We start from the raw sequence: 27,961 nt of genomic DNA on the forward strand, positions 1-27,961 counted from the left end.
ACCAGTACGGGGGAACGTGGAGTGGCAGGTCAGGTACCCTGCAGTATTAACTCGCGTAAAAAGATACAGCTGCCAGACCTGAGTTGCACTTTTGCGAGTCAAGGTGTCTTACTCAGGTTTGTTTTAAAGAAGAAAAGACAATGGGCCAGTCCAGTTTTTATGAGCTGCATTTACACTTTTAATGCTTAACTTCCTTATCTTTGTAACTGCATTTTTTTTCTTTGTGATTTTGTCAGCACCGAATAGAACAAATTCACTGAAAAAAGGAAAATTTACAGTATGCAAATAGGTAGCAGTCTTTTCCTCTTAAGTACTGAGTTTCTCTAGAAACAGGAAGAAAAGATACGTGCATTTTCCCCCTGTGCATTCCTTAAGCAGAATGTGTGTGTAGTGTGTGTTTCTGCCAGATAATTTATAGGAATTCCACAAAAGAGGCTAACCTGTATTTTTTTTTTTGTCCAATGCCAATTTAAACATTACAAACAGTTTTGTGGAAGTATAACATAATTTTTAAAAGGCAAAACTGGTACTTCGGCTGTGGGTATAGAGGCTGTTCAGAGAACTACTGTGCCTTTGCTATATACTGGGATGTGAATTAGGGATGCAGTTTAATTCATTACTCTGCCTCCTGTAAAATGAAAAATTCTGAATGAGTAAGAAATGTGAAAGAATGAAAGAGCAGAACGTTCAAATAATACTACAGAAGCCATTTTATCTGAGTGGGAACAGTTTAATACAAGATCTTTAGACATGCTTTGATGAAAGGCTCATTACAATTCTGTCCCCATTTTTTCCTCTTTAAGACTGGTCTAGAAGGTTCCCAGGAGGCCCACAAGACCTGTGCTGAACTTTAATTCTCTATCTTCTGTCCAGAACCTTGAAAATTTCCCAATGCATTCTTTCTGTGGGTGTTCACTTTATAATTTGTGCTGTTGTGGATGCTGATCATTCCAGCAAATAGTCCGAGACTTTGCAGAAAGATTTCTGAAATAGTTGCTGTTTTCTGTGAACAGTAAAAGATGAGTATAAGGTTAGAAGGCTATATAATATTTCTTTCTTCTGTTTTCTTTTTACTCTTGGAATTTTTTTTCCTCTCTACTGGGCATATGCTTACATCTTCAGAGGCCTGCTCTTCAAATCTTGTGTGCGCACTTTGACATCTGCGGCCTTTCTGCTTCGGTTTTGGCTGGGTCAGCAATAGCAGTCTGCTTGCCTGGCCTTTTCAGGCTCTTCACTTTAAGGACTGTGCTATATTTTCTTTTGCCTTATTTCCTCTCCTTTCTCTTGGGATCTGCAGAGAGCTGCTTTCACCTGTGCTGTCTTTGTTCTGCCAGGACTCTGTTTTTTCACTTGTGGATAATCATTAATGGCCACCTGATTTAAAAGCAGTCCCAGCACCCTTTCCCTCTCCTTGTTTCCCTGCATCACACTGTGTGGCTAGATAAGAAACCTCTTGCGACTAAAATGAATAGAAGTACTGAAATATTTAAGGGCATGAGTTGTCTGAGGAGGACTTTCACAAAACCGGGGACAGAGGATTGTTTAAGGAATAGGAGCAGGCTATAGTGAAATTCAGAGAAGGTCTGAGTTGAATCTTATTGTATATCTGAGACATTGAGCTGGGACAGCTGGTAAACTAAGGGGCTGATTTTGACAATGTCTTTATCAGATTACAAACACGTAATAAGGTCACGGAGACCGGGTGGAAAGCTGTAAAGCGAGTAGATAAACCAATCACCCAGATTAGGCTCAATCTGTGCAAACTGTTTCTCCAACTCTGGAGGGGATGTTTGTGTGTTAATCCTGAGAGTTTACTGAATACAGGGCCGAGGGCTTACTCCTGAAGGGTTTGCCTGGAAATTTCTCCTGAAGATGTTAGTTTTAAGTGCTGCAGAGGATTGCATTTCCTAAGTTCCCAGACCTGTGAATTTTACAGAATTTCTGAATGTCCATTAAGGCCTTTGTAAAACTGAAGCATGCTCAGTGTTAAGAGAATGGAATCATAATCCCTTGTGTTCTCCTTAGTCTTAGTGTTAGCTATTTGTACACAGAAAATTAAGTCAGTTTTCATTTTAAAATTCAAAAGGTGTGTTTCCTTTTGTACTGTAGTTTTGAATTTAGAATGTAATCCATACACACAATGCAAATATTACCTGTTCTTGTTTAGGTGAAGCCTCTTATATTTTTCTACAAGATGCGAGTGCATACTTTTCCCTAAGCAATATGGACGCACACAACAGATAACCTTTCTGTAGTGTTAGTTCTGAATGTTCATCTGCTGTAGGATGTGTAATTTACCTCCTCAGGACATGTCAATAGTGCTCCTGAGAGGAGATCAGTAATTTTACATGCCTATAGAGATTCATGAGATTGCATGCTTCATGCAGCATTTTATTGCCTGCCTACTCCTAGTTTTTTTTTTTTTTTTTCTTTTCTGGTAACATTTAATGATTAATGGAAGTCCTAATTTGCATGCTCACTCTTACACTCATTACAGTGTGTTGTATGCCAGTAGGAGTCTTAAAGTTAAATGAAAATCTCATGCATACTAATGAGAATGCAAATGAGTGCTGATGAAAGAATGTGAGGGTCTCAAGGTAGGAAGTGTCCCGCTTTCTTGAAAAATTCCTTTTAGACAAAAGTAGCATTACAGTGACTACATAAGGCAGGAAGTGCCATCCAGACAAAATTGGAAGCAGCAGCATGATTAGTTTGAAATGGAGGCAGTGATTCAATTTGCCAAAGCTTTGGGTGGCAGGGAAGCATGTTTTGGTTGCACTCAGTGCATACATGTTACCTTCTCTACTTTACCAGGTTTGAAACATCTTGGCTGACAATGGTGAGGACGTTTTGTTTTGTTATTGTAGGGAATGGGAGTGTTAATGTGGAAATCTTTTCCGGCTGTAACTGTTACTGGACACTTTTTTAATTAAGTGTATGTGTGTGTGCATATGTAATGAAGCACCTACCTGCCTTGTTTCCATCAACAAATATTTATCTGTGATTTGAATCTGTTCAGTAATTTAAACCTACATTGACTAAAAATGTAATGGAGAGTGCAAAGAAAGGTGGGAGAGCTTTTCCATTGCTAAATTGTATACATTGACTATATTTTTTTAAAAAGAATGCAAAATATCTTAATTTCAATATATCCTTTACTTGGATTTTGTTAAAATTAGTGCTAACTCAGTAGTAAATCACTGGCTATATAGTTGTATACATTCATTCATACTTTAATTGTTACCATAAATTTCTGTTATTCCTGAGTTATGAGTTGTTGGTGTATTTTTGAACCATATGTTGGATGATCAAAATGTTGTTGATACTTCAGAAAAAAATTGAAAGACTTTTAAAATATTCTATCTGAAAGAGAAGAACCTGAAAACTGGTGGGGATTAAATATATTAGTCCTCCCAAAGACTGAGGAGTCGTCAGGTGAATGATTAGAAAAATGTTTTGCTTTTGACAGACCAATAAAACTGTTAGAAGCTAAATTACAGTATACCAAAATATACTAAATTCAGATGACGTTTTCTTTGCTTTTAATCTTGTAATGTATCTTGAGCTGTGCTTTATGTAGAATATTTTAGAAATGGATTTGCACAAAGGGAGTATTATATATTAATGCTAACTAACTTCATCTTATGACTGTAAAGGGATTTCAGTAAATTTTGTTACAGTATTTCTCCCTCAGCTACATAGCAGTGAATGAATCTTTCATTAAATAATGATTTTATAATGCAGCTCATTAGAGATGTTAAAATGAATGTACCTGTAGTAACTTGGAAAATGGTATCTAGTCTTTGTGTCAGCAAGTTTTATTTAGGGTTAAACTGAAAAAGATTTAGAGTCCTGACGTTTATTAGAAAGAAGGAAGGTTGATAGCTCCTGTAAAACCGTGCATTTAAATGCTTGTTATAGCTGAAAAGAAAAATAGCACAGTGCTATAACTATGCGCTTTATTTGTGTATTTAAATACATACAGACTGATAATGGAATGTTTGATATGAGAAATCTTCCTAAATTAAGGATTGTTTTGTTCCTTTTGAGTGTTGGTACTAATTGAGATCTATTAATGAATTAAAATATGTTGTGTAATACTCCTTGCTTCACAGCTTCTTTTCAGAGGACACGTGTCATTGTGTTACCCTTCACTGTTCTGTCTGTGGCTTGTTAAGCTGAGGCAGATAATTAAATGATAAAATCTTCTAATAGAAGTATTCCATTAATCTGAAAATCATTAATCAAATAACTACTGAAAGTCCTGTCTGCTGTTGAAAGAAAACCTATTGTAATGGTTATATTTTAGCAGTAGTTTCTAACTGCTGCTTAATTTTTGTAGGATTTTGAATTTTAAGAATTTTTCTTTAAGAATCACTAATTGTAATCAGTGGAAGTTAAAATGCAGCTGATGTTTTAAGACAATACTGGCGTTTTTTTTTAAAAAAAAAAAAAAGAAGGTATTTTTAGGTGCTGGGAGCTGTGGAATTGAAACTAGTGGTACTGTACTTCCATGTGACAGAAACAAGGCATGGTGAGGCAGAAGATGATAGTTTGTTGAAAGTAATCCCTTAAATTTTGAAGATTTAAGACTTAATTTTTTTATCAAACACCTTAAACTACTACTACTCCTTTTTTCTCCAGCTGTGTCTTTTATTGGTTAGTGGCTACTAGACATACTTCACTACATCTGATCTCGCTACCACCTTCTTGCTTTTCTGGATGGTGTTGGAACCGTTGCTAAGTACAGACAAAGATTACTTCTGTCAGGAGGAAAAGCTTGTCTGCTACTATTTTCTCTAATAGCATTGTTGGTCCTTTTACAAACAGTATCTGCAAGGCTGGCGGTTGAGAAGAGCCAGTCTCAGTTATGCCAGTTCAGTCTCTGATCTTGCCAGATTTTGCATTTGGAAATTCTTGTAAAATTTATATGTTTGAAAGTGCTACAAATATATGCAAAATGTTTTATAGTTCTATAGATTTAATACAAAGTCATTTACTTGTATTCTGGATTATTTTAATGGGCTGGTTTTCTCTCCAGTAACGTAAACATTTTCAGAAATGGTGATGTTTACTGTTCAGTGCTCAGTTGCTTCTCCACAATGGCAAATTTGGATCTAATTTTTGTTAGGACCAAAAGGCCTCTGAGAAGAGTGGCAGGGACTGCTTTTAAGAAAAGATATTTGAGAATGGTATTTAAAAGAACACATCTTCAGGAAGTGTCATCTGATAGACAAGCACCAAAAGTAATACCTTGGTTTGTATCATTACGGGTATTTTACCATTAACCTTGAGTTAAGGCTGCTGGCCTTGCAGTCATGGCTGAATTCCAATCTACATAGTGCCATTTAGCCTCCCTTAATTCCATTCTTATGTTAATTGGAAGCTATTCCTGCTGAAACCAGTTTGGTAATGTTGCTGAAGCTGAGTGGTGTTAGTGTTTCACCCTGTGTGTAATTGTATTTTCAGCAGTGAGGTGACATTATGACTCTGTGCATCTCTTGGTGTTTTGGACTTGCTGTCTGACTCGTTCCCTAGTTCCCCTCAAAATACAGCACAGATGGTATTAGAAAATTAAAATTTGGAATAGTTCCTTCTTAAAGCACTTCTGAAACTTTGTAGACAGCTACAGGTCAGACCAGGAATTTGACTGGGTGATAATGAAAATGTCATTTTTTCTTTGATTCTCAAGCACAGTAACAAGTGTCTCAGATATCCAGACAGACATACAAAAGAACATTTTGCCATATCTCAGCACTTGGAACTGGCTTTCCTTATGTTTGTCCTTCTGTTCATTACTGGCCACTTGCATTTGCTACTCATTCGATTGAAACATATGAGCAGAAAAGTCTACTAAATACGCAACCCGTATTGTTGCGTATTTAGTACCAGTTGTGTGAATTGAGAAGGTGTGAAAAATGCTACAGTAGTTGTACTTTTAAAGAGGAATGGCTATTGCCCTGTCCACAGCCAGGGAACTTTTTTGTATAACTAGTGGCTGTGCTAGAGTTGGAGCTATCTCTAATAATTAATTGACTGAATGAAGCAAGACCCAAGGGAGTGCCACCTCTCTGTCTACAGTGGGGTCCCTTTGTCAGTGTTTGCAATGGGAGTGGTCATCAGCCTGTTGATTTTGGTTCATAATGGAAAACCTGAGCCACAGGACAATTGTCGTTGCCACTGCTTTCAATCCGTGCTGTCTTTTCCAGCCTGAATTGACTGAGACAGAGGGAGCCTTCCCTTGGTTACGGTACCTCCCTCTCAACGCGCAGCCGTATGATGTGGTACAGTCAGGGGTCTGCAGCCCCTCAGTCAGGTTTGGGGCTGCATCTTGCATCCATGTAAAGGAATTGTAGTTGGCACTAACATAAGTAGGTTTTTGGCTTCAGCAATGTCTGCGGCGCATAGAGGAGTCCTTTTTCTCCAGAGTGGTCTAAGGCTTTTCATACTTTCCAGCAGTCATCTTGTCATTTACTCAGCCTATATAGCAAGCTCAACAGCTGGCCCGTGAGCCCTGGGTTTTAAGCCCTGTTTTGGCAGCCAGGATGGTGTATAAATTGTGCCCAAGCTCTCCTCATAGAGGTGATTTCCTCCCACCCTGCCCCGTGAAGACTGAGAGCAGTGACACTAGGAATAACATCATGAGTCTTCATATTTTGGGAAATGATGCTATAGCTTGCAAGGTTGTGGCAAATTATGTTGTAAATTTTATATAAACATTTGCTATCTGCTACAAATTCATCATAATTTTGAGTTTTAATACTGTCTTTGATCTTTGAAATAATCTATTTGATTTTTATTTCTTTTGCAGCATGGATAAGAAAAAAAAGAAAGGATCCACCCTCCATTGAGGTGAGAGAGATGAAGTGTCTTTAAATTTTCAGTTGATGTAATTAAACTACAATAATTAATTTATAGTGGACTCATTTGTCCAGTAATTTGTCACTTTTGAGGGAGAATTTAGTATGTTCCTTGCCTAATTGATTAAATTATACTTCAGGGAAGTATTAAGTGTGATTTTTTTTTTTAAAGTTATTTTTAAAAATTTTTCTCCATTCTCGTCCTGGTTATTTGTGCAGAAGTGGTACCACAGCAATTGTTCTAAGCTTGGACTGATCTCCTTTTAAGTTAACTGCGCACATACAACTTCTATTGTTGAAATTACCACCTCATGTGATACTTGAAGATTTCCATGAGCCAGACTGCCCTGATAATTCTGCTAGGATAAACCTCCAGAGAATGCAGGCAGCCTTGCGTTTGGAATTGGTGCAATAAAGCTCCTCCTGGCACTGGAGGTGTTGGTTCTGTTTCAAAATAGGGAGCAAGGAGTCTGCACAGGTGAAAGTACTGTCGATCTCTAGTGTTCTAAATATTTTACCTTCCAGAAAAAAAGGAATTTATGGAGAATGAAAGATTATTGGTAATAATGGTGCATTCAGAGTTACAGGACTGCTTATACCTTCAGTTTCATGAGTAATAGGTCTGAAAAATAATTTAGCGGCCAGATATTTTACCTGCAGGGCTGTGCATTGGCCTTATCAGAGCAGAAGTGATACACCAGGAATCTGAAAAGTAGTTATCTTTTCTTTCAAGTAATCTCTAAATTGTTTTTTTCCTGTATAAGAGAAGGTAGTTCAGATATCTGTATGTTCAAAATTCTTGCCTATATTTTGAAAATAACACTGCAATCACATTTTAAGTATGTGATAGTGCAGCTTAATTTTTTTTTCTGTATTAGTGTAGGGTGATACATATGATCTACTTTTCTCCTGATTTGAAACTGTTATACCACAAACCGTTATACCACAATATCATTATAAATATAATTATATTAGTGAAGCATGTACAGAATACTGTTTGGTCCCTGTTTGTAGGACTGATTTGCTTTAGTGTTTTAGCTACATAAACTTTACTGGCTGCTATTCCATGTTATATTCCCTTTCTGACAGTAATGCTGATATGGTAAACTGCTGTGTGACAGCTATGGAACGAGGGAATATTTGTGACCATATTTCGTGTTGAAACCCTGTGTAACAAATCTCCTTGTTCTTTCACATATTTCTCGTGAGACTAGACTATTTCTGAAAGAGGATGCAAAGCCCACAAATTTTGCATTTTTCCCTTAATGAAATTTTACTGTCGACATCATATTGTAACACCACAAAACGGATTACAGTTCCTACAGTGTAAGTTTCTGGAGCTGTACCTATGTTCCTACCTTTTTGGTTTGTAATACCACCTTTTTCATGGATGATTTTTGTTTTTTCCTGTCCTTTGCCCATAATCTTTTTTTTTTCTTTCTAATGTCAAATGAAATAGGTTAAACTTCATTAAAATTTCTGTTCACCTTCTATGCTCTGTTTGCTTACCCTTTTAGTATTTTATGTTTTAGGTTTTTTTTTTGTATTTGTCCATATAAAAAATATATGTATCTCAATATATATGTTTGAGAGTATTTCTCAGCTCTCAACTATGGATGATAGAGGTTGCTGAACTTCTCAGGCTATCTGGTGTCATTATGAGAGTTATGATCAAACTTTAATTGGAAATATTTCAGAAATATGGCTTCACAAATCAACTGGATCTTACTGATAGCACTGACGACCGCATTTTGGGAACCAGTGGTTTGGTGGACACTGTAGGCCAACAAAATGTCATTCATAGTCATCACTATGTGTCAGTCACTTAAGTGAGAATGAATACGAATTGTCCTTCCTTGCACTGGCCAAGGTAGCTGGGCCGTGACACCAGCTGAGTCTGTTGACCATGTTCTTATGACTTGAGAATTTTTTTTGTTCAGGCTGTTCTTTCTTCCACAAACACCGAACTGATCCTTTTTTGTTTCCATTAAAAAGCTTTTGTTTTCCCACAGAAGAAATTGCTTTTCGTCTCTTTTTCTTTAATTTTTTTTCTATGGAAGATTACTCCAGTGACTTCACAAGACGACTTGTTAAGTGTTTCACATACTTAATGGTTTCTTTCCTCTCTGTGCCCCCACTGCTTTTTCCTCATTTTGGGAGGAACTCAGACTTCTGTGTACTGGGCTAGTCATAACCCAAGAATGCTGCTCATCACCTTGGTTATTTCTAATCTGACCAGTAATGTAAGGCACCTTAGTGGTTGAAAGCCTGGGGTTTTAAAAGCCACTTTCTGGGATACTGGAAACAGTTGGTTGCCTTTTGATTTTCTTACAACTTGAAATATGCCAAGTCTCATTCTCAACTCAGTTATGATGAGGGTGATAACTTTGCCAGTCAATGCAGATCAAGTTGTTTCTTATCTTGTGCTTAAACATACTCTGTTACTATGGTAATCAGGGAGTCCATCTTGACAGAGAATTTTGTATCACATCTGCACTCAGCGTAAGCATGCGTGTGTGCATACACATACATATACACATGCTGCTTTGTAACAGATGAGAATCTGAGCTTGTATGTGTGTATTTTTGCATTACTATAGCGTTCTGTTGTCTGTCCCTTTATATATGTTGTGTGTGGTCATATATGGTTGGCTAAGGAAAATTTGTCATTATCTTTATTCCTGTAGAGTTGTAAATTGTATTTTAATCAATTTAACAAGCAATGAATAATTAACTAGACTGTTAAATTTTGTTGTTATGTATATGGGAAACTAGATGTATGTAGCATGTTTTTGGGCAAATAGGAAATGTGTCCTTGTCTAGAGAGCTTACAGTTTTAAATTAATGAAAATGTTTTAAAGGCTACAAATACTAACATTTTTTAATCAGATGCTATTTTGTGGAAGTGGATTTAATAATTTACCACTTTACATACAAATTAGTTTACCTGCTAAGCATTAATGTTGTCGGAATTTATTAACAAAAGTTGTCTTGCGATATGGCAGATGTTCTATAGGAGTGATGTTCCATCCATGCAAATTATTTCTTTAAGAGATTGTTCCCTTCCGTTCTTCGAGCTATAGTCTGCTTTAAGTATGGCTCATCAACTAAGTTGCAAGGTAAAGGTAAATGTACTGTCTCGCATACACTCCTACCTCCCAGATTTCTTTCTGGCTACAGATTTCACTCTTGATTTAAAACATGGCATCTTTATATGCTGTGGGTGATGTGATGATTGGAGGCCGTCTTGGGCATATCAATCATGAAATGATAGAGCTTTTAATTCTTGGAGAATTAAGGAATGTGGTTAGCAGAATTCCTGCCTTGGACTTCTGGAGGGCAGACTTTGGTCTGTTTAGGGAACTGGTTGACAGAGTCTTTTCAGAAGCAGTCCTGAAGAGCAAAGGAGTTCAGGAAGGCTGGACATTCTTCAGGAAGGAAGTGTTAAAGGCACAAGAGCAGGCTGTCCCCATCTGCCAAAAGACAAGCTTGTGGGGAAGATGATCAGCCTGGCTGAACAGAGAGCTTTGGCTGGAACTCAGGGGAAAAAAAAAGCGAGTTTATGACCTTTGAAAGAAGGGGCAGGCAACTCAGGAGAACTACAAGGATGTCATGAGGTTATGCAGAGAGAAAATTAGAAGCACCAAAGCCCAACTAGAACTTAATCTGGCTACTGCTATAAAAGACAATTTAAAATATTTTTATAAATAACAAAAGGAGGACTAAGGAGAATCTCAATTTTTTATTGGATGCAGGGGGCAATATAGTGACAAAGGATGAAAAAAAGGCTGAGGTACTTAATGCCTTCTTTGCCTCAGTCTTTAATAGTAAGACCAGTTGTTTTCGGGGCACCCAGCCCCTTGAGCTGGAAGACAGGAACAAGGAGCAGAATGAAGGCCCCATAATCCAAGAGGAAATGGCTAGCTACCTGCTAGAGCACTTAGACACACACAAGTCTATGGGGCAGGATGGGATCCACCCACTGAGAGAGCTGGCAGAAGTGCTCACCAAGCCACTTTCCATCATTTATCAGCAGTCTTGGACAACCAGAGAGGTCCCAGCTGACTGCAGGTTAGCAAATGTGACTCCCATGTACAGGAAGGGCCAGAAGGAGGATCAGGGGAACTACAGGCCTGTCAGTATGATCTTGGTGCCAGGGAAGGTTATGGAGCAGATCATCCTGAGTGCCATCATGGCACATACAGGACAACCAGGTGACCAGATCCAGTTAGCATGGGTTTATGAAGGGCAGTTCCTCCTTGACTAACCTGATCTCCTTCTATGATCAGGTTACCTGCCTAGTGGATGAGCGAAAGGCTGTGGATGTTATCTGCCTAAACATTAATAAAGTCTTTGACACGGTTTCCCACAGCATTCTCCTGGAGAAACTGGCTGCTCGTGGCTTGGATGGATTTGCTCTTCCCTGGGTAAAAAACTGTCTGGATGTTCAGGTCCAAAGAGCTGTGGTGAATGGAGTTAAATCCAGTTGGTGGCCAGACACAAGTTGTGTTCTCCAGGGCTCAATGTTGGGGCCAGCTCTGTTTAATATCTTTATCAATGATCTGGATGAGGGGATCGAGTGTGCCTTCAGTAAGTTTGCAGATGACACCAAGTTGGGCAGGGGTGTTGATCTGCTCAAGTGTAGGAAGGCTGTGCAGAGGAAGCTGGACAGAATGGATCTGTGGGCTGAGGCCAGTTGTATGAGATTCAACAAGGTCAAGTGCTGGGTTCTGCACTTGGGTCACAACAACCCCATACAACCCTACAGGTTTGGGGAAAAGTGGCTGGAAAGCTATCTGGCAGAAAGGGACCAGGGGACTCTGGCTGACAGCCAGCTAAATGTGAGCCAGCAGTGTGCCCAGGTGGCCAAGGCCAATGGCATCCTGGCTTGTATCAGAAATAGTGTGGCCAGCAGGAGTAGGGGAGTGATCGTCCCCCTGTACTCAGCACTGGTGAAGCCGCATCTCAAATACTGTGTTCAGTTTTGAGCCCCTAACTACAAGAAAGGCACTGAAGTGTTTGAGCATGTCTGAAGAAGGGCAACAAAGCTGGTGAAGGGTCTGGAGCACAAGTCTTACGAGGAGCGGCTGTGGAAACTGGGGTTGTTTAGCCTGGAGAAAAGGAGGCTGAGGGGGGACCTTATTGCTCTCCAGAACTATCTGAAAGGAGGTTGCAGTGAGGTAGGTGTCTGTCTCTTTTCCCAAGTAACAAGTGATAGAATGAGAGGAAATGGCCTCAAGTTGCGCCAGGGGAGATTTAGATTGGATATTAGGAAAAATTTCTTCACCAAAAGGGTTGTCAAGCACTGAACCAGGCTGCCGAGGAAGATGGTGGAGTGACCATCCTTGGAGGTATTTAAAAGATGTGCACGTGTGGCACTTAAGGACATGGTTTAGTGATGGACTTGGCAGTGCTAAGTTAACTATTGGGCTTAAGCTTAAAGGTCTTTTCCAACCTAAAAGATTCTATGATTCTATATTTCGGATTTCTCACATCTCTGTTGCAAAGGAAAGAAAAAATGTTTTTGGGGGGCAGAGAGAAAATCCTTTTCTTCAGGACTGCTTTTTTTTTTTTGGAGGGGGTTGTGTTGCTATTCCATTGCCAAAGTGGAACTTCTCAGACTTAAAAGATGTCCAACAATGTAACACCTGTAGGTCCAGTGTGGGTATGTCTCGCTCTTTTTATGCACCTTCATGAATTTCAAGCCAAGTTCTGCTGATAAGAACTTCTCGAGACTTCTTGCACTTTGTGGATAGGCAACTTTGCATGGCATTCACAAGCTTTGCTGTGTTCTACATCGCCTGTTTTCATTCTGGGTCACATTCCCTTTGAAAAATGCTTTATTTAGAATTTGAGATTGTATTATGTAAATATATTAAAAATACTAGTGAAAGAAATTATTATTTTCTTTTGGTGCAGCTCCTAGTTGAAATTGTGGCTGGATGCATAAGATAGGAGTAAGCTTTGGTTATGGTGCCTGTTACAGCAGAGTATCTACCTCTCTCTCTGCCGCTCATTTTTATACAATCAGTGCGTGTGTAACGCACAGCCAGGTCTTCCCCCACACAGATAGTGGGAATCATACCAAAATTGGTTTAGATATCCTATATCTAAGACACATTGAGTCCTCAGATTCTAAACCTGGAAGTTACTAAGAGACATATTTTCAAGGATGTGGCAAACATTAAGAATATCAGGCATATAGTGATTTTTTAAGCCTTTCTGTGCCCAATTTCCATTTGATTTCTCTAGTATTTCTGATTTCAGATGCCATCATATTTGTAGGGGCTTGGAAAGAATCCTACTGTCTGTAACAGAAGATGCCTGAATGTATTTAGAAATCTAACCCTTGTTTTTTCCCATACCAGACCGTGTAGTTGCACAGTACTGGCAGTGTCCTGAGGTTCAAGAGCATCTTGAGTAACTTGGCATTGTTTATGGCCTTGTCTGTAGAATGGAGTAGAAATAAAGTTACAGACTATCTTGAGATGCCAGAAAATGCACAAGGAAAAACCAGAGAAGGTTCTCATAGCAGTGCCTAGAGAAACTAGTATGGAGAGAAATGTGGTTTATCTCTGAATCTGCCAATGTGGTATCCTATCCTGCACTTGCCAGATGTGCACCTATAGTAACGCTACTCTGTGAACACGGATCTGTGTGCTAGAAGTCACTTCACTGTTAAGCTAGATGCCTTTTCCTCTGTAGTGCGTACAAGGCTGCATAGCTAAAAATATTCTCTGTTTCAATTGACACCTCACTGTTGCTTTGTATGCATATGTGTGTGTAAATATTTCATGGGAAGTAAAGGAAGTAAAGTAGAATTGTGTGTCCCTTTAATTAGTGTCAAGAGCCTGAAAATAGTTTGAAAGAAAACCACACTAAGTGGCTGCTTTTCTCGTGCATTATGTGCTTGTTACACAGTAATAAAACTCAGTGGCTTCTGAATTGCACAGTTGGATAGAAGGTGAAATGTTAAAAAAAGAAACTTTTTGTGACAGCTCCTGTCTTCTTTCAGACTATTTCTAGCATTTCCATAATTATCTGTTTTGACAACCTCCTTGTCAACGGAGGAAAAATGTACTTCAGTGAGTTGTAATAACCATAAGGTTTCAATGATTGTTTCTCCCCCCTCCCCACCCCCTGCTGAATAATTACATTGAAATCGCATTCCTTTGGTTGCCACAGTGCATACTCACTTTTCCCATTTATTTGATGGTAAGTATTATTTATTTGAGAGATGTTATGATCAAAACTAGCTTCACTCATGGAGATTAGTTTAAACAGAATTCACATTCTTTTAACCAGAATGAGATGCAGTTTAGAAAAATTATTTGTTTGACACTGTTGACATTGCACGGTTTTGTTTTGCTTCTGTCTTCTTTCAGATGCTTCAGTTGAGAAGTTTTAAAATGAGAACTCTGACGTGGAGATTGTACATTTTTGCATAGAGAACAGGGCTTAGCAAATGAGTATTTTCCTCCTGAAGCCACAAAAAGCTACAGAATATTATTTACAGTTCTGGGAAGTGCTATTCAGAAAGCACAGGGATAAACAGCTCTCCAAGCAAAATATTTTCCACCATTGTTGTCCAGGATCACTGTCAGGATTGAAACTTTGAGACATTCAAATGACTAAACTTGCACCAAATCTCATTTTGCATGGTAATTTTTGCATGATTCCAGAGAGGATTATCGCTTAGTGTGAAAGGGCAGTAAAATTTGACATCATAATGAGCTGAGCTGCAAAGGTTTAAATAGAAAGAGGAGCGGTCAGAGAAGTCACTCCAAAAAAAAAAAAAAAAAAAGAGAGAGCTTGAAGAAACCATCATCATTTAGAGTTTTTCCCTCTTACTCACTTTCACTTTCTCCTTGGGTTTGAAACATAGGTGCTTGTCAGCCTTCACAGAAGAGTATCGACGCACCAGTTTGTCCCATTACTTCCAGTTTGCCTGTGCTACACATCCCAAGGCCACAGGGAGAGAGCTGCTGCCGCTCTGCTACTCCTCTGCATGTGGGAGGGAGTGCATGGAGCCTTGGCTCTGTCCCCTAATTCACTGTCAGCACAGCTGGACGGGGGTGGAGGGAGAAGTAACGTGTACCAGGAAAAGGGCTGGTACGGATTACATCATCTGTAGAGTCCGGGGAAAGCAGCGACCAGACTAGGAGTGAGTCACAGCTGCAGTGCCTTGTTTGCTCTCTGGGCACCACGGCTGTGCATCGCCCTTTCTTCAGGGCAGAAGGCAGCGGTGCCAGGCTGGTTTGTGATTACTGCTGCTTCTACACAGTTTCATCTGTAATCTTCAAAAGTAGATGTAGTTCTGTACAAAAATCTTTGCAGTGTTATAAAAATAATTCAGGCACAAGCCCCTACTGACCCCGTATGTTGCCAACATGCTTTATATTCCGGTGTCTGTGCCTTTTCTCTTCCTTTTGCCTCCTGTTACATGTTCTTGCTAAATACATGTGTACGACACTGTGGTGCCCTAGAGATTGTGTCAGCTCATACCAGAGATTCTGTAGCTCAGAAGCAGCAATATAGTAATTTAGTAACAGTTAGCATTGCTTTTCTGTAGATTTTATTTAAACAAAAATTACTGTGAGTTACAATTAGTATTTAACTGATGTAGCTGGTAGTAAAGGCAGTATTAGCACTGCATTTAAAACTAAGTATTGGGCTGTCATCAAAGTGTATATTTGTACACATATTTGTAATCAATATATTGATTTAACACTTACACATTAATTGTGGAGTGCTTTAAACATTAATTGCAATTTTTGTGCTGTTACTTATTGATTCCAAAGAATTTGTTCGCTTTTCACTTACAGGATTAGGCATCCAGAATGCACAAATGGCCTTCATCTGGAGTGAACTGTAATGTTTGATCCTAAGGAGTTACCTTTCCTTTACAATAGAATAGAAGTCAGAGTTTTCTGTTTCAAAAACCTGTGGTAGAGGTCTGTTTCTGTATCTGCTTGTATTTAAGGGGTTGTTGCAGGTTGCAAGCTGAAGTAACTGTTCCAGAACAGCAGCTGTGTTAGTTTAGTAATTTGTTTGGATTATTTATCCATTTCTGATCAAAGGTCAGAAAAACTGTTCTACAGAGCCTAGACAATGAGATGCCATAAATTGTGATGTATCCTACAAAGACCAGTCACGTCAGTTTACTTTTGAATTACACAGGGTATACCCTTCTAAAAAAATAACATTGCATGCATAGAACGCAGTCCATATTTTAAAATTGCAACTGATTAGAGATTTGCTTGAAAACTAAGTCTGAATAACGCAAATCTTGCATTGATTTGACTAATGTTGATTGTCGATTGACCAAAGACATTTAGCATGTATGTTCTTTACAAAATTAGCAGTCAGTTGTCTCAATGTTTTATTTAAATAAGTATTTTAGCAAAGCCAGATACGCCTTTCTAATTCAAACTGCTCCTCTGTTTTTGTCATGGACTGACACAGCCCTTCATTTACCACATTATTTCTTATTCCCAACCTGGCACTGCTAAGCTCGTGTTTGCTTGCTGAGTTAACAAGATCTGCCCTGAATCAGAACATTCAGTGCCTCTCAGTGATGAGGTCCTCACTCTGCCTCCCACTCTTGAAATATGATGTAATATCTGATTATTTCATCTTGCCTATTTAACTTGTTGAACTGGAAAATGGAGTTCAGTTAACCAGTTTGATGATACTATATAAACAGGTGAATTGGCTTAACTTCTAGCACTTTAGTTAATTTGTCAGTGAAGAAAAAATTCTGATGTGTTAAATTGTCTTGCAACAATCAACTTTTAAAATAATTTTCCAAACCAGATGTTTTTACTTTCCTTTTGTAATTTTTAAAATTTTTGCTAACTTGTCTGATGATTTTTAACAGGCAGAGTTCAAAGTTCAAGTTCATTCATGATTAAACATGAACTGTTCAAACTAGACACCAAAATGCAAGTATTCTATGAATGTGTAGTGTCTGTACAGTTCAAGCAAAGAATGTTAATATGTCCAGATGTTTCTCAGTTCTGGCGTCAAATAATAGCTAACCCTGTTCAAAACAAGAGAAATCATGAGTATTTCAACATATGTAATTAAGATAAAAACTATTCCAACTTCTTAAGACAACATAAAGAAGTTATTTATTTTTAATTTAATCAAAATACAAGCCGATCTGAAATGAAATGTAACATCTTGCTCAAAATCAGTAATACATAAACCCCTTGTATTTATAGGTTTGGCTATAGTGTCTTTAGGAACTCATCTGGAAAGAAAAAAAAAAAAACAAGTATCAATCCGTTAAAATAACATTTAAACAATCCCTCTTGGTTTTTTTTTACATTGATGCTCTATGTTTACTCACCTGTATCCTTGTTCACAAGTTTGGGTTGCCCTTTGTCTTCAGGAGATTGAAAATGTTCCATGAGAGGCAAGAGGTGTTACAACCGAAGGCTGGCTTGAGGACCAAGAGGGAAACGCTAAGGAAGTAAGAGGAAGTGGAGGAGAAGTTCCTCAGATTGTGGGGTTCAGGAGATGCTGCACAACAGAAAGGGCTGAGTACAGACCTATGGAGAAGACTAGCAAGAAGAGTTCTCAAAGGCTAGTCACTACTGAGCAAGATGGCAGCTGAAGGAATAAGCAAGTCTAGAGAAAATGCTTGTGTACTCAAGACGTTTTCCTACCAGGAGGAACTCATTTTATTTATTCTGTAAGGCTACTAGTTTATTCAGAAAAGGGAAAGCAGTAACAATATGAAATCTTTTAAGAGTGAAAGAACACGCCATTCCAAATCTTCAGCCTACGAAGCAGCTCTTTCAGTATAGCCTAGTAGGCACTGAAAGTCCTTTGACTAGAGAGAAACTTCTAGATTTTTCTCCTTTTGTGAAGTAGAGGTGAATACAGTTTCCAAGCAGCAGAGGATGCTTGGTGATACATCTCAGCTGCTGGAGTTAACTGAGAGCTTTAAAGAAAAAAATATAGTTTGCAAGAGAAGTGGAACTTTCATGCCAGTGGCATGAAATACAGCCTCATCCCTTTTGCAGCAACACACTTGGAAGGCAGCACTCTGTCTTGAACTGCTTTGGCCCCAGTGAGCAGGCCATCTTTCATTATTTGTTCATGCAGCTGTTACCACTGCTAAGATGTCAGAATATGCAGAAGTCATTAGTTTCTGGATGAAAAGCAGCTGCCTCAAGGACCACTTAGGCATTTCCTTAATAATAATGTTAGGTTTTTCAAGAAAACCTTAGAGATCAGTTTCTTAAACCCTGCTTTTCTAAGGAGGGAAGGCATGCAGCTCTAATTATTAGAAAGATGAAAGTCCTCATAGAGCTTACAGTAGTCACCAAAGCTGGACGAGTAGTTACCTGCACTGAGTAAAATTTATTTAAAAAATTTAAATTGTTGGACGTAGTTCTCACCACATTCTGTGTATCTTGTTCTAGATGCTTGGAGCTGATGCATTTCAAGGTGAACATCTACATGTAGGGATTTCAACTGGGCTAAGACATGGCTGGATGGATGTCTTCAGGCATTTTTCATTTTTTTTAGTTTTGTGGCATAATCCAGATCCTTAGATTCCCTTTTAATAAAAATGATAAACGGCATTTCTGGTATTCTTTAGGTGTTATGTGCCTCCTGAGAACTGCAGGTTCAGAGAGCTTATATCATTAATTTGTATAAAGAGGTGGAAGAACAAACTAACTAACCCTTAGAAAGCTGCAGTTACCTGGTAGATACTGCGTTCTCTGTGTTGGATAGAATGATTTTGTATTGCTGCTAAAGGTCAGAGGACATTACATGTTCATGTTCTTATATTTCAGCAGAAAACTTAAATGGTATGTTGGGGGGACGCAGTTTATAATGAAGCTAGCCGTTTTATAAAACATTTCAATTAATCTTGGAGGAGAAGATAAATGTTCTGAACCTGCCAATGTATTAAAAAAAAAAGACACCACTCCCAGTCACTGCTCACTGTTTGTGGTATATCAAACAGTAGAGGGTTGGGTAGCAACGGAGCCTCAAAGGGAAGATACAGCTGTGTGCAGGTGAGTTGGGAGAGCCTGTGGTGCCATGCAGATGTACAGACCACTTGTCACAGGTAGAAGAGCCCAGCAGATGTCGGCTTCTCCACCACTGTTCAGCAGGTGACAGGAAGCCCTGTGGAACCAGGAGGTTGTCTGGGGAGGAACCTTCCTAACACACACTGTGTTTGATTGCAGTGAGCCATGCAGATAGACTGAAGCCAGATTTGGATGATTAATTTTAAAGATTCTGCACACTTCTAGTGTGTTTTATGGATAATTCCTTCTATAAATATGCATACAATAGTTTTATTAAAAATTGCGTTTTGAACCAAGTTAATTATCCTATTCAAATTTGGAACTACCTGGAACTTTTATTTAAATGCCTGTAATGGCGGGGAAACTTCAGTCTCACAACTGCTTCAAAGTGCAGTGGCTATGGTAATTGAACAAATAGTATTTGGAAATACAATCACAATGCTTAAAAAAAAAGTATGTGTTCTAGTGAGAAATGAGAATGAAGTATTTTCTGGTGATAATATTAGAAATAGGAAGGACTCGGTGCCTGTGAGAGAATTCCATATAACAAACTTGCCAGTATCAAAGGACAAGATGTTTATGCTAAGAGAACTCATCTATTTGACCTAATTTTTCTAATGTACCAACTGACACAAGATTCCTGATTTGCATTTTCTTTAGTTTGAGCAAAGGAGCTCTGGCTTCAGTGTACATATTAGTGATATGAATTTAATTGCAAGGGATGCTTGCAGATACTTTGAATTTGAAAAATTTTTGTCCTGGTGTGGATTGTATAGAAGATTCCAAACAAGTCACTTCATAATTTTTTTTTTCTGTATTTGCTAATGAGGATCCTTCCTCATGCTTTTTTCAAGATCAACATTATTATTTTACTAGATCACAACTATACCTTAGCCAGTGAAAGCTGATTAAAAGAGCCTTACTTGAGTCTGTAAACCAGATAAGTTATACATCAACATTTAAAACGGACTTGGAGTATTTGGAATTTAGTTACAGCTGCTGTTACCTCACTAAGATAACTCTGTTAACATGGAAAATATTTGAAGTTACTAAATAGCTGTTCACAGTAAGTGAATTACATCCAGATTTTAATAAAGCACTTTATGCTGTTTTAGCAGAGACTACGATGCAGTCTTCAGATATCACAAAGGTGTATGACCTTGTTTCTTAGTAGTGGGTCATACAAGCTCCGTAGGAGTAATCCCCTTGGAATCAGTAAGGTCATGGTAGATTTGTACAGGCATGTGGTAAACAAGGATGGAATTAAGAGATGTTATAATGAGGTTGTGCTATACTGACTGTTGAAAATCTGAGCTTGCTACACTTGGCAATATTTTTGTTTCAGTATGGAAGAATTTTCTCTCTCTCTCCCCTTCAGTTTGCAAAGTCTTTTATGTGCTGCTTGTGTATTTTCGTGCTGTATAGGTATGTGAAGGGTTTTACCTCTGCTCTGTGCGTCTGTGAATTTAAGTGTAGAGGCAGCTAAGGACTAAGAAAAAAAAGTGTTAGCTTTCGTGATACCTCTAAATAAGGTTTCTTTAAACACTGTCTTTAAAAAATCTTATTATATGTTCACATAATTGCTGTGTCAGGTCTTGGCAATATCACATGTATTTTAATGCCATTCCTAAAATAATGTCATAGTCTTCTGCTAAGAGAACTATACTGATCTAGTTTCTCCTTACCTCTGCCATATACATGTAATTTGGAGACAGCTGTTCAGCCTTTTTCCTTCTGTATCACAATCTAAATGTGGATATTAGCAGCTTCCTCGTCACATGGTGTTGGTTACAGTTAAGTTGTATTTGAGTTCAGAGTGTTAGAAAAATTTGTATCACCCTTCTGCTTTTGGTTCTAATACTCTTCACTATCTGGCCTACAAAAGCACAGAGAGATCTTGTTAGCAGGGTTTGCAAATCATCCCTCTAATAGGAAACACGTGCTAATAGGTAAAAGCCAAACTTCATTATTTTTGAGGGCTTTTTTCTTTGTGTTTACTTTGGGAGTTCTTTGTGTTTTCCTCTGAACAAGATGGCAAGGTCTGCTAACAGCTGTTTATCTGTTATACCTGTGGACAAGCCAGTAATTGCACTTGCTTCAACCTACAGCATTTCTCAGTGGAGGCAGCTGAATCCCAGTTCAGGTCATCTTTGTTAGTGAATTTCCATCTTTAAGCTGTACAGAGCTTCATGGAATTATATCAGCAAGTTGTACGAGCCTTGTCTGAAGACGTGTCCTGGGTAGGGTTTTTGGCCTTACAGTAGGATCACGCATCAGACAGTTGCTTCAGTTTATCAAGAGTGGAGGTCAAACTCTGAAAACAGATCAGTTTTATTTGAGTTTTTCACCTGTGCAGAGGTAGTAGGTATGATTTTACAGGCGTTATGAATGTGGTACATGTAAAATCATGCTAATACAGCTTGCCTAAGCAGTGTTGTGCTTAGTGTCCTCTTCACAATATTCCGTTCACTTTTTCTGGCCAGGCAGTCACCAGCTGAGGATGCGTTGTCCTCTCTTGCTTCTGGGACCATGCTGGTCTTTGGCCTTACTGAGCAGTCCTCCGAGTTCCTGGGGCAGGGTTTCCCTCAGGGATTGTCATGCCGTTTTTCCCCCCCTCAGTGTTTTTTCTCCTGAGTTACTGGTACCATCTCAGTAGTTTCAGTTCTATCCTAGCTTTTTTTTTAGTTATTATTTTTATTACGTATTTATTTATCTTGCATGGCTTCGGCTTACGCACTAGCAGAGTCAAGGTTGCACATCTTTTTCTCCCAAAACTGCACCCTGCCGCACAAATACCTGAAGTCATATGCATAGTAGCTACAGGAAGAAATGCAAGTGATAAACAGCTGTGTAGCAGCAAGTCCTGCATAGAAAACAATGTAAAATGGTAGCCTTATTTTTAATGCATTTTCACATTTATTGTTTTAATTTCACCTTTGTTGTAATTTAATTTCTTTTCCTTTTTGACCTAATAGGATAGTGAAACTGGGACACTACAGTACAGTTTTCCTTCAACATGATCAAAACATTAAGAACATTTTAAACTAAGGCTGAAATTGCAGTTGTAGAAAAAATTTGGCCACATTTTATTTTACCTGTGTACCAGAAAATTTGGATTATAAAATTAAGGAAAAAAGCGCTTTCCTAAAATGTTTTATTCCAATGTTGTGTATTGCATTTACTTCTGATTTCTCTAATTATCTTTCTGCTGTGTTCTTAGGAGATTCTTACGAATGAAAATTATAGAGAAAAAATGAAACAGAAAATCAAAGATGTCTCTGAAAAGGATAAGCTGCTTCAGGCCAGGGACTACAAGGAGGGACTTGTTGCTGAACCAGCTCATACGCATGTTAAAGGCCACGCATCAGCCCATTACTATGGAAAGAAAGAGCCTTCCCAAGATCCAACAAGCACTGCGGGTACCTTTCAGCCAGGTTCCTGGGTGCCACCGGGCAGTGGTAGTAGTCATAATAAATAAACAATTGTAATGCACAGGTATTGCTAATGGATAAGTATTTTAACAGACAACATGAACAGCTGGTCTATATGAGTGAGTGTGCAATAATACAGTGTTAAAGCAGTCTCGTTTATTTTTGCAGAACTGTTCACATAGGCTTAATTTTGACAAACTACTGCAAAATGTTTGGGTTTAGTGAAAAATAGGATGTGTTAGTAAGTTTGCTTTCAACAGTTGCTGTTCATCAGTTACTCACAAAATCATAGGCAGAAGGTTTTCCAGCTAACTTAATTTTCTTAAATAATTCTAAATTGTTTTTTTTTTTCCTTGAAGACTCATTTATTTTTAAAATTGTTTTTGATGTAATAAATTTTAGTTAACCAGTACACTTAAATTTTCCCAAACCTAGGCATCAGTTTAAGATTCAGAATTCTTGTTAATTCCCCTTGGCAGTGCCAGTCTGCTTTCCTCTGGCAAGTGGATGGAAAAGCTGATTTCATTAACAGGAATCACTATGACATTATGCTGACTACACACTGTATTAATCTTTCAGACATTCTTGTAAATAAAATTTAAGAATACAGTCAATATATGGGAATAATGTTTGATTTGCAGCCAGCAGTAAGCACAGGATAAAATCAGTCTGAGTTAAACTACATATAACTACTATAATAGAGGTTAGAAGCACTTGGTAAAGCTGCTGGAAAATAACAGAGGGTTTGGGACAAGGGACGGTCATGAATATTAAATAAAAAAAAAAACAGAAATAAAAGTTTTTTTTTATTATTTATGTGGGGACTCCCCTAGATTATTAGATCTATTTGGCTATAGTTTAGATACATATAATATGCAGATTATTCACTTAGAGATTATGTTTCAGGACTTCAAGTCAAAATAAAGACCACACATTTTTTTTAAAAAAGTATCAAATTTATTTAAGCAGCGCATCCTTCATCAGTTCTTCTCCATGCGTTTTAAGCTATGTAGATTATCAAAGGTGGAACACATACACATTTGACAACGCTTGAGAAAACAGTGGAGACTTAATCCCATGTATTTAAAAAATGCCAAAACGTCATATTCTTAATAATGCTTGCTTTGACCAGCAAAACTGAAAGAGGATCAACAATACTTCACACTTACTTTCTTGTTTCAGTCAGAACCCCTGCTTCTAGTTCCCCTTGGTGTCAGCCAGCTCTACAGGTCTCCTCATTTGAACACTGGTATTATTTTAAGGTTTTATTTTTAAACGTAATGAAGGACTAGTTGCTAGAAAGCAGAACTCCGTGCAGCAGTTCAGAAATATGCTAATTCTAAAAAACCTAATGACTGCCACAAGCTCTTTAGAACTAAGCTATTAATAAAAATTAGGCTTTGAAAAATTAATTACTTCTGTTAGAAAAACATAAATTGGAATTAAGGTAAAATAATTTTGGCGTATTTACAATGCAATCCCCATATGAACTTTTTCCAGTATGCCAGCATTTTGCAGCCTGGAAGGCAGCAGAGTTTCAAGGACCATGAGAACAAAGATCTCACCTAAACTCAGGTGGTCCTAAATCAAAGGTAGCCAGAAGGTTAGCAAGTAGGAAGAACTACTGTCACCAGCATGCGCATCCTCCTCCTATGCTCCCCCACAGCCACCTGCTGCGGGTCCGCAGCACAGTAGGCCACCTGGGCCTTTGGCGTCACCCCAATTATGGCTATTCTTTGAGGCATAGTAAGTTTCTGAAAGCAGACACAAGTCAGTTACAGATGGAGCGTTCAAGTGATTGTTAGGGAAAACCAAACAACACACAGTAGTGTATTTTGTGGAACATAAGTGGCTCAAGACAAAGAAGGTCGTAAAAACAAGCAATCAGTTTCCTAGGGTTTTCCTAGGGCTGAATTTAAAGACTGTTGGTGACTGGTAGTTCAGGAAACAGGAAAAGCCAAGTTTGATCCTTTTTGCAGACACGCCCCACCGTCAAAAACACTACAGCAGTCCCTATGGGCACACAGCTGAATGAACTGCAGGGCTGTATACAGTATCCTTGAAGAAAATCAGTCAGGAATGCTACCTAACGCTGAAGCTAGCTTACCTCTACAGCTCTGCTGAAGGTACACCAAAACTTGCCCTTCTGTAATCCAGTTTACTGTTCGCATTTTCCCCATAATTTGACAACTTTAAGACATTTATTAAATCATAGCTCAGATAGGGAAAAAAAATAAATCTACCTCCACAGCCACCCAGCAGATTAATTTTTTTTTAATTTAACATGCAAATTTAGAAAAGCAACCTGCACTACAACACAAGTAGTAGATTAAATGACTGTAACAAGTGTCACCTGGGCAAACTAAGACAAATAATCTCAGCAGAACACATTGAAGAGATTAATTTTCATACTTCAAGAAGTAACAGGATCAAGTATCAAAGGACAGTTACAACACAAAGCGTACATGTGTTTCATTTAAAAAGTGGATCCTTTGCACATGGAAGGCCTTTTTTTTTTCCCATTTAATCCTTCTTTGTTCGTTTGGCTTTTGCAATATTCTCTTGGCGTTTCTGTTTCTTCTTTTGTTCTCGCTCCCTGGCCTCAATCATTTTTGCAAGCTTCCATGAAAGTGCTGCACTAATTACAAACAGTGGTGTAAGGGCCAAGATCACTGTAGTAAGAAAGCCGTATGGGTCCTTTGCAGCCCACTCCACGATGTATTCAGCCCAAGCCTTAACATCAAACATTTTTTCTGATTTTCTATTGGGAAAACCCTAGGGAATAATAATAATGATAAAATTCTGAATATTCAGAAACATAAAAGCAACACATACAGAGTATTTACCATTTTGATATAAGCCACCATCTTTCATTATTAAAGAGCAAGTTCATTTTTTGTTAGAAGTTAAAAGTAGTGCATAGTTCGTGAATGAAAGCGTAATACAAACTGTGTGTTCACTCTACCTTAGAGTTACAGTGTTTACAAAACAATTAGGCATTTCACCCAACAGCGTTTCAGATAAAACTGAGAAAAAAATTGCAACGTGGGAAAAAAAAAAGTGAGGTCTGCACTGGTTTGGAAGGGAAGGGAGGAGAGCTGTATCTTTCTGTAGGCTTCGCGAGGGAGCCGGGGCAGTGCTCCCTCAAAAGCACACACACGGCGCCGGCAGCAGCGAGCAGGGCGGTGCCCGTGGGCGGGAGCCCCGCACAGCCGCGCAGACAGACGCCACCAGCCCGCCCCGGGAGGGCCGGACCCGGGCAGCCGCCGGCCCGCCACCGCCGCTGCGCCCCCCACCCCGTAACGGCCGGCCGCGCGCCCCGCCCCCTCCCAGCGGCCGCCACGCCCTCACCTGCGGCGGGGAGGGGGGCCCAGCGCCGCCTCGAGCACCCGCCGGGCGCCTCGACTGAGGGAAGGGTGGCGCCGAGGTCCCTGCGGAAAGAAAACACGGGCCGTGAGGGACAGCCGCCCGGCGCGGCCCGCCCCCGCCGCTCTCCTCCGCCGGCACGGGTAGCGCTGCTCGGGGCGGGGGGGCACCGCCGAGGCTCAGAGTCCGTACTGCCCTTCCCCAACCCACCACCCCTCCCCTCCCTCCCTCCCTCCCCCCGCCCCTGCCCCACGGTACCGCTGCCCTGGAGGGCGCCGGGCTGCCGAGCGGAAACAGGAAGGAGGCGCCCGCTCCGCCCATGCCGGCCGGGCGCGGAGGGAACAGAGTCCACCCGCCGCGGCTGGCTAGAGCGGCCCCGCCGCGCACCCTATCTACGTCACAAAACGTCACTGGGGGCGGGGCAAGGTCGCGCACATTCGCAGAGGTGTATGTGTGAGTGCCGGGGCGTCCCGGCGGGTTGAGGTGCGCGCGTGTCCGCAGTGCACGCGCAGCGCCCCGCAGTGACAGCGCTGTGCGGTGCCCGCCCGCTGCTGTCCGAGCTGCCGCTGCGGCACTGCGCCCTCCGGCAGCCACCTCGGCAGCAGCGCTCCGCTCGCCCCGGTGTGACCAGGGCGACTGCCAGCGCCTTCAGTACTCCTGCCGAAAAGTCCGGGGTCGAGGTTTTGCGTGACGGGTGTTGCACCACGCCTTCCCTGCGCCCTTTCTGCACACACGCGCTGGGGCGAGCAGAAACTTGATTGTGCTCCCAAAGCACCACTGAGCGTAGATGAGGGTGTTAGCTTAGTACGTAAGAAGATCTTGCCATCACTTAAGTTGTGTTGATCAAGTCAGGAGTCCCTTTCTCTGTAGCATCACAGCCAATGCCACAAAGGCGTTCTGCTTTGCATACCTTTTCTTTCTGTGAATGTATCGCTTAAAGAGTAGCAAACAGGCAAATAAAAAGTATGTTGTGTCAGTGAAAGAGTCATTGACGAGATCTGACTAAACTGAGGTGCTTTACATTGAATATGCTGAATGCAATTTTGTGCTGTGTGCAATTTTTGCATTCTTACTTAAAACCTGTCTGTCGTATTCAGGCTCTTGTAGTAGCTTTTGAAAAAAGAAGAATTCAGTTGGAAGGGAGCTGCAACGATCATCTGGTCCAACTGCTGGGCCACTTCTGACCAAAAGCTAAAGCATGTTGTTCAGGGCATTGTCCAAATGCCTCTTCAACACTGACAGGCTTGGGGCATCAACCACATCTCTAGGAAGCCTGATCCAGGGTTTGACCACCCTGTCAGTAAATAAATGCTTCCTAATGGCCAGACTAAACCTCCCCTGGCACAGCTTTGAACCATTCCCACGCATCAAATCACCGAATACAAGTGAGAGGAGATCAGCACCTTCCTCTCCACTTCCCCTCCTCAGAAATCTGTAGGGAGCAATGAGGTTGCCCCTCAGCCTCCTTGTCGCCAAACTGGACAAACCCAGAGTCCTCAGCCGCTCCTCACAGGACATGCCTGCCACCCCTTTCACCAGATTTGTTCCTCTCCTCTGGACACATTTGAGTACCTTCACATCCTTCTTAAATTGTGAGGCCCAGAACTTTACACAGTGCTCAAGGTGAGGCTGCACCAGCACTTGTTACAGCAGGACGGTCACCTGTCTTGACCGTCTGGTTGTGCTGTGTTCAATGCACCCAGGATGTGATTTGCTCTCTTGGCTGCCAGGGCTCACTCTTGACTCCTATTGAGCCTGCCATCGACCAGCGCTCCCAGATCCCTTTCTGCAGGGCAGAAAAGCCAGTTTATACTTATGCCTGCTAGGTCCGTCCTAGGTGCAGAATCTGACATTTGTCCTTGTTAAATGTGATGCCATTGATGATTACCTAATGCTCCAATCTATTGCTTGCCAAGGAGTGAACAGCACCTCCCAGTTTGGTATCATCTACAAACTTGCTAATGGTGCATTCAACTCCTCCTTCCAGGTCATTGAACAGCACTAGCCCTAGAATTGAGCCCTGAGGAACACCACTGGTCACCAGCCAGATGTAGCCCCATTCACCACAACCCTTTGAGCTCTGCTCTCTACCCAGCTCTTCACCCAGCACACCATGAACCTGCTCCTCCCACACTTAGACAACTAGTCCAGAAGGAAGCTGTGAGGGTCAGTATCAAAAGCTTTACTAAAACCCAGAAAAACTACATCCACTGCCTTCCCTTCACCCACTAGGCAGCTGACCTTAAGATAGA

General features: G+C 40.2%; 2 protein-coding genes across 3 annotated transcripts in view; one reads left to right on the plus strand and one right to left on the minus strand.

The window, feature by feature from the left end:
- The window catches only part of NDUFAF2 (NADH:ubiquinone oxidoreductase complex assembly factor 2), a 62,020-nt gene extending 39,063 nt beyond the window's left edge, over positions 1-22,957 (plus strand). For both annotated transcript variants that reach the window (XM_086771317.1, XM_086771318.1), the window contains 2 exons: positions 6,812-6,852; positions 22,133-22,957. In XM_086771317.1, the coding sequence (XP_086627443.1) occupies positions 6,812-6,852; positions 22,133-22,390 (299 nt within the window). In that variant the 3' untranslated portion in view covers positions 22,391-22,957. The remainder of the gene's footprint in view (positions 1-6,811; positions 6,853-22,132) is intronic.
- A 320-nt stretch (positions 22,958-23,277) lies between these two features.
- Positions 23,278-26,078, minus strand: SMIM15 (small integral membrane protein 15). The gene is made up of 3 exons (XM_086771280.1): positions 25,968-26,078; positions 25,695-25,774; positions 23,278-25,118 (listed from the first exon to the last, which is right to left on the minus strand). Exon 3 carries the CDS (start codon positions 25,089-25,091, stop codon positions 24,867-24,869), a length of 225 nt encoding a protein of 74 aa, XP_086627406.1. The 5' UTR covers positions 25,092-25,118; positions 25,695-25,774; positions 25,968-26,078; the 3' UTR covers positions 23,278-24,866.
- Between the last annotated feature and the right edge of the window lie 1,883 nt (positions 26,079-27,961).

Source organism: Chlamydotis macqueenii, chromosome Z (assembly GCF_036417535.1).
Source record: "Chlamydotis macqueenii isolate bChlMac1 chromosome Z, bChlMac1.mat, whole genome shotgun sequence".
Taxonomy (NCBI): Eukaryota; Metazoa; Chordata; class Aves; order Otidiformes; family Otididae; genus Chlamydotis; species Chlamydotis macqueenii.